The sequence below is a fragment of the Gossypium hirsutum genome, chromosome A03 (genome assembly GCF_007990345.1).
Source record: "Gossypium hirsutum isolate 1008001.06 chromosome A03, Gossypium_hirsutum_v2.1, whole genome shotgun sequence".
Lineage (NCBI taxonomy): Eukaryota > Viridiplantae > Streptophyta > Magnoliopsida > Malvales > Malvaceae > Gossypium > Gossypium hirsutum.
In genome coordinates, this window is record NC_053426.1 from 17,484,998 (window position 1) to 17,494,793 (window position 9,796).

Below are 9,796 nucleotides of genomic sequence, written 5' to 3' on the forward strand. Positions count from 1 at the left end.
GTTGAAAAAGATGCACTTCTTATTATCAATTTTGAAGATTACTTTTATTTTTGATACTCCTAGACCATAAGAGAAGGAAAATAAATTTGTTGCTACATTTTGAAAAAGACAAAAATAGAACAATGTTGATTACATGTGTATAAACCATGTATTGAATGATTTATTCGATGCCTACATAACAAGACAACAATTAATGAATTAATATTGATAAATTGAAGATAAAATACATAATCGAAGATGCTACAAGTAAAAAATTTCTTATTAGACGTTTCAAAATTAGTGAATGATTAATTATCATTCTGTTGTAGAACAATTTTGTGAAATTAAAAAAAAATAAATTAATTTAAATAAATAACATGAAAATAGATGAAATGATTGTTGTATGTATAAAACATAAAAAAAGAAGATAAATCTCCTTAACCCCCAGCAAATCATCTTCAAATTGAAAAAGAATATAATGAAAATGCCAAAATACATCTTATAATCTTAATTGTATAAAATAAATTTTCTACCAACTTTCTGAAAGCTAAACTAGCATATTCCTAATTTATAATAAATTGATAGTTTTAAAGAACAAAAAAGCAAATTGGTGATATTTATGTAAGTTAAAGAGCTTTTTAGCAGTAACAGAAGCAATAGTAACTCATCTAATCATACAAGGGAAAATAAAAGAGAAAAGTAAAGCTTCAAATATACTAAATTACTGTTTTGAAGGTAAACAACCCTGAATTTAGAGACTGAAAATTGAAACTCCATGGAGTCATATAAGCATCTAAGGTAGACATCCTAAAGTTCAAAATTTTTATTAGCAATAGTAACTCATCTAATCATACTTGCTAGCCCTAGATTACTGTTTTTAAGGTAAACAACCCTGAATCTAGAGACTGAAAATTAGAACTCCATGGAGTCATATTAGCATCTAAGGTAGACATCCTAAAGTTCAAAATTTTTATTTTATTAAGTATTCGTGTCCTACACATATTCAACTATGTGCATGCACGATCTTTTAATTATACGAAAAAGCTCCGCCACATACTGATATCTTAGATTCGTATCATTACCCTAAAACTAGGACTAAAACCACAAAAATTGCCCTCACATTTTTATTTATAAAGCTGCAAACTGCCCTGTCAAAAGCATCAATGAAACCCCAAGGGATGATTTTGAATACACTCCTCAAGTTGAGGGTGGAATTTCCCAACCCCTTGGCACCGGACCAAAATCATATATGATTTCCCTGTGACATGACCAAACAAGCTTTATGGCTTCTGGTGTTCCGATCCCTGCTCCTCTAGGATCTCCAGCCGGTCCAAACCTAGCCCAATAACCCTTGCAAATTTAGATTTAAATTGAACTTTGCTTATAACTTTATCGTCAATCTCTTCTTTTTTTTCTCAGATTTTCGTTCGTTGTACCGAACAGTCTTCCATTTTCATCTCCTACCAAATATGATATATTATACATGAAACAAATTTTAATTTTCAATTTACTTACCAATGGTTTTGTGGAGCTCCAGTAGTCCTTGCTCTCAATCCAGCATAGGTTGTCCCATTCACCGTTTTTCCGATCACATCCTGTGGATTTACATTTGATGAACACTATAATGCGCTGAAGATATAAAGGTTTATAAAGTCCCAAGTGCTAAGTCTTACTTGCAAGAAGAAGGGATCATTTGAGACAACAGCAGCGGTTAGATGTGCATGCATTCGTTCCAAAGCATCCAATACCATTGGTAATTGATCCTTCTTATAATCCGTTATAATCTACAAGCAAACATAGTATTCAGTAGTTTTTGCCTTCTTTATTTAGAAAATATTCTATCCTTTGAATGATACCTTAAATGGTTATACCTGAAATGGCCCGAAAATTTCTTTGGTTACAAGCTCATAGTTAGTCGGCTTTAAAATTTCTTCAAGAGGAATGTATATGGCAGTTGGCTTTATAGCACCATAAATGGCTGGAATTGAGTGATTTTCTAAGGGTTCACCGCCAAAAAGTAACTTCGAACCTGAAATTTGAAGTAATTTCTTTTTGTGCTCCAACATTGCTTCAGTTGTGACCTACATCGATATTTGTACATATAATGGGAAAATATAAATAAGTATTTTTGATGAAGATGTCAGAATACTATTTCTTTTAGAAGAAAAAATATTTGATTCAATGTAACAAGATTAATACAATGAATGAAGTATACTCACAGTAAGGACAGGACCGACAGTTAAATCTGCTAACTTCCTTCTCTCAGCAAGATCTTTTGTTTTAGATATGAGTGAACTCGTTGACCAATTCTGAAAATATTACATATATATAGAACAACTTCAGAAGTTAGTAATCAGAAACAGAACATTTGTGTTACAAATAAGAAGGAAAAGCTGTCTTCTTTCTCTAGATTATATATTCATTTGTTATATAAACCATGTTTCTCTAACTCTATTCTTCTTGAAGTACTCAAAGTACAAAATCAAGTCTGACACATATTTGGGCATGCCTATTGGGATATAACCCTCCGGATACATAAAATTGAACATACTCGTGTTGACATACCCATATCTGACATCTTGAGTCAGAGTAATGTAGGTAATACCAGGCTAAACTAAGGCAAAAAATTTCCAAATGGAAGTTGCAAACCTCATGCATGAATAGTATTGATTGAGCTGAGCATTTCTGACCACTGCATGCATAGGCATCCTGGTCACATACCCAAGCAACATAATCGACCTGCCATTAGAAAATTTTAAATATATATCCAACACCTGTTTAAAACTTGGATAAAGGAAATTGAATAGTCAAGTTTCAAATTTGTTTATAAGGAACCTCTTCAACATCAGGACCAAGAATTTTCCAATCAAATCCTGCATCTTCAAGTTTCACATGACCCTTCAGGTCAACAGCCAATTTCTCTGCTATTCTTGAGCTTCCGGTAAACAGGGTCATTCGTGGATTTGCCTACTTAAAGGAAACATCATAAGATAGAGAATGGCATAAATGAACGAGATAAACTTTTCACTAAATTGCTCTAGAGCACAGAAGCTTAAGACTCGATTTTGAAAGAAAGAGGAAGCAATCAACTAAACTATTAAAAAACTAGTGAACTATTTCACTACTCTTAAGTAAACCCTTATACTTTTGTTGTAAGCAATTAAACTCTTATTCTTGATTTGTACCCAAATAAGTACTTATTTCAAACAATAGATTGGTTTATGTCTTATTTAGGTACAAATTAAAGGTTAAAGACTTAATTGGATACAAATTAAAAGTTAAGGGCTTAGTTGGGTGCCAAATGCCAATCATCACTAGGGGCTTGTTTGGATTCTATAATGTATATGAGCTTACCTATAAAAGATGGTGAAACTCTCAAGGGCTTTTATTTATTTATTTTAATCTATTCTATATCTAAACCTTCATTTAGTTTCAAGAGAGAATTTATGCTCGAACTAACAAACCTCCATCAGTACTTTGTTCATGGTCTTTCCATCAGAATTTATGAAGTCCACATCTTCTGCTGGTAACCCACAATAATGAAGCAGGCGCATCATTTGCTCCATCACGATGCTTACCTACAGAAAGAGGTTTCAAAATATTGCTAACTTGTTTGTAATAGACCATCAAAGTACCAATCAAACCGATGAATGGAAAACAAAACTAAGCTTCTAGTGGTAGACCTTGCTATCAACTTTAAGAACAGGTTTGTTGCCCATATAGAGTGCTCCCATCAGTTGAAGTACCGGAATCTCAAGCGGGAAATTGAAGGGAGTAATAATAGCAACCTGCAAATTATTATTTTTAAAATTCATAAACTATGAGAAATATGACCAACCGTAAAAAATGTCAAATCCTAATATATCTAAGTCACATGGAGAGGCCTAGGGACAGAATTATATGATGCAATGTGAAAAACTGTTCACTTCAAGTACAAGACGTGAAGATGCTTTTCAAATGAAGAGAATCAACCAGGAGCGAAGTGAATGTCTTACCGGACCATAAGGCCAACGGTATCCATGGCTTTGCTGTCCTATATGATTCCCAGGTACTGCAAAAGACCTTGCTAGAAAACGAACCTACCATAAATGTAGAATAAAAGACAAAGGTTAACAACCATAACCGAATCAGATGAATTTCTATCATAGGTATGGACTTCGGGTATATTTGAAATCTTGATACTTATTCTAATTGAAGAAACTACATATTCATGAAGGCAATTTTACAAAGAAATGGATACTATATTTATACCTGATCGCCAGAGAAATTCTCAAGAAACTTTTGTGTGACATAAACTTCACCGAAGGCCTGTTGATAACTTTTAGGAGAAACTCTTTGTATTAACCTAGTGAAGAAATCGGACACCTGAAAGTCATAAAAATAATAAAACAATTTTATACCAAATATCAATATCAATACTACCAAATACATGTCACAAAACCACATTGGCCCGCATCTATTAGAAGACCTGTCCTAAACAACTAAATAGTTTTCCTTGAAGCACATTACCTTTGGCAAGGCAAGCATGTTTGCAGCCTTAGCAGATATATCTCCATATAACAAGTATCTGTAGAAAAAATATATTAAATATGAGAGCAATAAGCAGAGATATGGAACAGAAAGATAAGTAAAACAAACCTCTCGGGTGATTTGAATGGATTGTGTAAACCATGTTTTGGGCACTTGGACAAGCTCTCAACAAATGGCTGCATTGATTAAACAGTTATAAGATACTTAGTTCATACATTTAAAAGCATGAAAAAAACTGTTTTTGCAAACAACTGATAGAGAGAAGAGGCCAAACGGAAGGCAGTCTTTGAAGTACAAAGACCCTGAACACCCAGACATCATGCACTGCTTTTGCCGAGACAATCTGAACTTAACTAGCGGAGATTTGTCTGAAATGAAGCAATACAAGCACCAAACACATTTACATCCAATGGACAAACCTGAATTCCATTTCCATCAACTTCTGCAACTTTAATGAACGGTTCTCCATTCAGAGGATCCACAAGTGTGTTCCAAGCTGCAGATCCAGTCCATTTACCTTGCACTAAAAACACAAACATTTCATATTACAAGAAATTGCTTGTCTCCGTACTTCATTACAAAACAGTTGTTTCACCTAACCTCTATGCTAACATAACACGATTCACAGGGGAAAAACATACCCAAGTTTTGTACTTCAGCAGGTTGAGAACCCGATATCCCTTCGGCTTCCACAGTTGCGAAAGGTAAAGAATGAACAGACCTAGCATAGGGGAAATTGGGAAATATTAAGAAAAACAATCCACATGAAGTTTTCCATAGAAAACATAGTTTCTTCAAGAAAAAACACAACATGAAATTTAAACATCCAAACTTTATGCCCAGCAAAAAAGAAAAAGAAGCAAATAACACATTCAACAAAAGTGGCAAAGAAGTTTCATCACATCATGAGCAATAACAAAAAAAGAGTCAAATTGTCAAATTTTCAATCCAATTATGTACATCAATATATCTACAAAGTGTTTTATGAATAAAATTAAACTAACTCTTAGAGCAAAACGCCCTCAAGTATAAACAGATCAGATTATCACAATCCAAAACTAAACTCTATTGCCACAAGATTTAGTTCCCTGAAAATGATCACAAAAAGAAAAAATAAACAAAACCCAGAATCCCCCCAGCATCTATTATCAAAACCACGGATTAAAAATAACACATTGACGTACCTAAAGAGATTAGAAGAACTGAACCAAGAAAGAGCCTTGTGGGAAGCTCTGCTTCTGATTTCTCTTTGCAATACAATTCTATGCATTGCGAATGGGCACAAACGCGTACGCTATTAGAGAGATGAAAAAGCTATGAAACTTTTCAGGGCTTTCAGCGCTTCACTTCCTAAGATTTGTGCTTTCAACATAATTTTACATATACATATATATGGCAATCAATTCTTTAGGATTTCTTTTTTAAGTATTTAATTTTGATGTCTTAGCGAAATAGGTTTAAGATGTGATCAACCTTCATCAACATTGATGCAGGTGTAGGTTTTTTTTTAGTTTCCTAATTTCCATTTGGACAAATCAAAGTTGGACAAGTTGAATGCTCTACCCTGACAAAGTTTTGATGCAGTAAGTAACCCATAAAGTAGTAACACTAATATCAACTATCTCACACACGACAAAACCTTATCACGTGCATCCAAGTCATATCAGCATAATTGTGAAATTTTCACCTAAAATTTTACTTAAATTCCACTCTAATAAAAATATTAAAACTCAAATTTAACTTTGACTTAATTTGAATGTTTGTATTAATTTTTTTATATTAATTTTTATAATTTTTTTAAAAAATAATACATCAAAAATATTAAAATAATATATATAACACTAAGATAAATACAAATCTCTCTATAATAATAATAAAATTAATAATAAAATAAAATAGTGAAAAAAATAAAATAAAAAATAAAAAAACAACATTTTGTTTTTGCATATTGGTGTAGAGTGAGTTCAGACAAAAAAAATCTCTCTAAATTTAACTTATTTTTTAAATAAATTTTTTTACCTAAATTTAATTTTTGAACTTATATTTTTACTTAATCCTTTCTATTTTCATATGAAAAATTTTAAACATGTCATACAACTTAATATTATTTCAAAAAATATATAATATGAAAATAAAAAAGATAAAGAACATAAATTATCACTAAAAATAAAATTTACTTTGACAGAAATGCCCTTAAAACAGCCTATTAACCCTAATATAAAACCTTACGTTTGTCTTTCTCAAAACTCTGCAGTCGCAAAACCCTAAACCCTGCCTTTCCCTTCCTCAATCATCCAATGACGGAGCTGAAACTCTCCGAGAGCCGAGACCTGACCCGAATCGAACGCATTGGGGCTCATTCCCACATACGGGGCCTAGGCCTCGACTCCTCTCTGGAGCCCCGTGACGTCTCGGAAGGAATGGTGGGCCAAGCACAAGCTCGTAAAGCCGCCGGTGTCATCCTCCAAATGATCAAAGACGGTAAAATTGCTGGCCGTGCTATCTTATTAGCGGGACAACCTGGAACTGGCAAAACTGCCATTGCCATGGGCATGGCCAAATCTCTTGGCCTTGAAACCCCTTTCTCTATGCTCTCTGGCAGCGAAATCTTCTCCCTTGAGATGTCGAAAACCGAAGCTTTAATGCAAGCGTTTCGAAAGTCCATCGGAGTAAGAATCAAGGAAGAAACTGAAATAATCGAAGGCGAAGTCGTTGAAATCCAGATTGATCGGCCGGCAGTTTCAGGGGCGGCTTCAAAAACTGGGAAATTAACGCTTAAAACGACGGGTATGGAGACCATTTACGATTTGGGGGCGAAGATGATCGAGGCATTAGCGAAAGAGAAAGTGCAGAGTGGAGATGTGATAGCTATTGATAAAGCTTCAGGAAAAATAACGAAGCTTGGAAGGTCATTTTCAAGGTCGAGGGATTACGATGCTATGGGTCCGCAAACAAAGTTCGTGCAATGTCCAGACGGAGAGTTGCAGAAAAGAAAAGAAGTTGTCCATTCTGTTACGCTTCATGAGATCGATGTTATTAACAGCAGGTAAATTGGAGCTTATCTTTGGCAAAAATGTGTACCCTTTTCCTGATTTGCGGCTTTGTTGCTGAATTTAATATGATTTCTAGTCTTTTTTTAACTTTTTCTGTAACTAGAATAAGAAGTGGTTCTTCCATTGTTTATCTTCTGAAATTAGCGTAGAGCTGTTATGAACTGTTTTGCTTCTGAAGTAAAATATAAATAGGTTAACAAAAACTATGCCTGGATGGAGAAACCTGTAACATTTTGGAAGAATTAACCAGTTAGTTGATTTGATTTACATGTTTAAAGCAATCTAGTGATGATTCTATTCTGAAATTGGATGATGCATGTTAAGAGCTCTGGGTAGGGTTGAAGAAGGTTTAAACACAATTAGCTTGTAAATAGTTGATTCTTCACAATGGTTGCTGGTAGCTTCTTCCAACGTTTATGTCTTATGAACTCAAACGTATGTAGCGTTCCTTTATACCATCTCTATATATCTTTTGTCATGTTGTTCAAGCAAATATGATGGTACCATTGGCTTGTGATTATTAGGGAAGAATTTGTGCATGGCAGTTGTCTGGTATGAACATCATAACTTGTTGAAATTTATCTCCCTAGCGTAAAATTTATCCCTGGAAAACATTACTGTGAGCTCAATGTATGTATATCCGGTGCAACTTTTCTTTAGGTAGTATCTTTGTTAGTCTGCCTTATGGGATAATAGACTTAGAGAAGTTTTATGTTTTATGTTGTTTTAAAATAGAAAATCATCTATTTTTAGTCATCATCTCATGTTTCATTATGTTTGAATTCAGAACACAGGGATTTCTAGCTCTTTTCTCTGGGGATACTGGTGAAATCCGTGCTGAGGTGAGAGAACAAATTGACACGAAGGTGGCAGAGTGGAGGGAGGAAGGGAAGGCTGAAATCGTGCCTGGTGTTCTCTTTATCGATGAGGTGCACATGCTTGATATCGAGTGCTTTTCTTTCCTGAACCGTGCTCTTGAGAATGAGATGGCCCCGATATTAGTCGTTGCTACAAATAGAGGAATAACTTCAATCCGTGGCACAAATTACAAATCCCCTCATGGAATTCCAATTGATCTTCTTGATAGACTACTAATCATCACTACTCAGCCTTATTCTGAGGATGAAATTCGTAAGATTCTAGACATCAGGTGCCAAGAGGAAGATGTAGAGATGTCTGAAGATGCAAAACAACTGTTGACCAAAATTGGGCACGAGACCTCCTTGAGATATGCTATCCATCTGATCACAGCTTCTGCATTGAATTGCCAGAAGCGAAAGGGGATGGTTGTGGAAGTGCAGGACATCACTCGTGTTTACAGTCTATTTCTAGATGTAAGGAGATCAACGCAGTACTTGATGGAGTACCAAAAAGAATACATGTTCAATGAAGCATCAATTGTTGATGGTGGGGATGGCGATGCCATGCATGATTGATAGTTCCTAGACTTTTGGTTATCCCATGGCGCTGCTGCAACTATTATTTGGTAGTTTCACAGTGAATTTGTATGCTATACCGAGTCTTAATCCCGTGGTAGTTTCTGTAAATGAAATTGTAGGATTTATGTCCGGATGAATTTTTTAATTATAACAAAAATGAACTTCCGTTTTCAATTGTCCTTCCAAGATTAATATAATGGCCTGTGGTCAGGAAGTTATGGGTTTTCTACCGCGTCTCAGATACTTGTCACACTGCTCTTTGCTATGACTATATCTTGATTTCATGGCAGACACAAGCCCTAAACGAATTGCATACAAGCATAATAACAGGAAACATATGAGCAATTCAAGCACTATTTGGCAAACATATATTTGACTGTGAGGATCAATTGAATATAATCTAAAACTCCAGCCATACGTATGTTTTTGTGACAGTTACAAGGACATCGTTGGTTGAGACTACCACAAATTTAAGTTGATCAAACAAAATTTCATACTATTATTTATTTATCTACTTGTTAAACCAAAATAATTATAACTTAGGAGTTTGGAAAACTTTTAAACCAATAAATATAATCTTTATTATCGTAATTATCATTTTAAATATTTTTTTTATTATGTATGAGATTTATCACATTTATAAATAAAAAATTTAATTTTATTAACATATTTGATTTAATAAATTTTATAATAAAATTTAGGACACTTATAAACAAGAACCCTTATTCTATTAAAATATTTTTAGTAAATGATCTGGTATAACAATAAAACAAAATTAAGTTTTATATTAAATTA

At 33.9% G+C, this 9,796-nt stretch overlaps 2 protein-coding genes across 2 annotated transcripts; one reads left to right on the forward strand and one right to left on the reverse strand.

The window, feature by feature from the left end:
* Window positions 1–666: 666 nt before the first annotated feature.
* On the reverse strand, window positions 667–6,160 carry LOC107886127 (delta-1-pyrroline-5-carboxylate dehydrogenase 12A1, mitochondrial). The gene is made up of 16 exons (XM_016809970.2): window positions 5,694–6,160; window positions 5,151–5,230; window positions 4,929–5,032; window positions 4,618–4,685; window positions 4,489–4,546; window positions 4,231–4,344; window positions 3,975–4,058; window positions 3,663–3,767; window positions 3,444–3,557; window positions 2,815–2,946; window positions 2,629–2,718; window positions 2,199–2,288; window positions 1,851–2,060; window positions 1,653–1,763; window positions 1,495–1,574; window positions 667–1,315 (listed from the first exon to the last, which is right to left on the reverse strand). The coding sequence occupies exons 1-16, from the start codon at window positions 5,777–5,779 to the stop codon at window positions 1,177–1,179; spliced, it is 1,665 nt and encodes a 554-aa protein (XP_016665459.2). The 5' UTR covers window positions 5,780–6,160; the 3' UTR covers window positions 667–1,176.
* Window positions 6,161–6,741: 581 nt separating this feature from the next.
* Window positions 6,742–9,228, forward strand: LOC107886128 (ruvB-like 2). Its single transcript, XM_041096620.1, has 2 exons — window positions 6,742–7,555; window positions 8,350–9,228. The coding sequence occupies exons 1-2, from the start codon at window positions 6,807–6,809 to the stop codon at window positions 8,996–8,998; spliced, it is 1,398 nt and encodes a 465-aa protein (XP_040952554.1). The 5' UTR covers window positions 6,742–6,806; the 3' UTR covers window positions 8,999–9,228.
* Window positions 9,229–9,796: the final 568 nt, after the last annotated feature.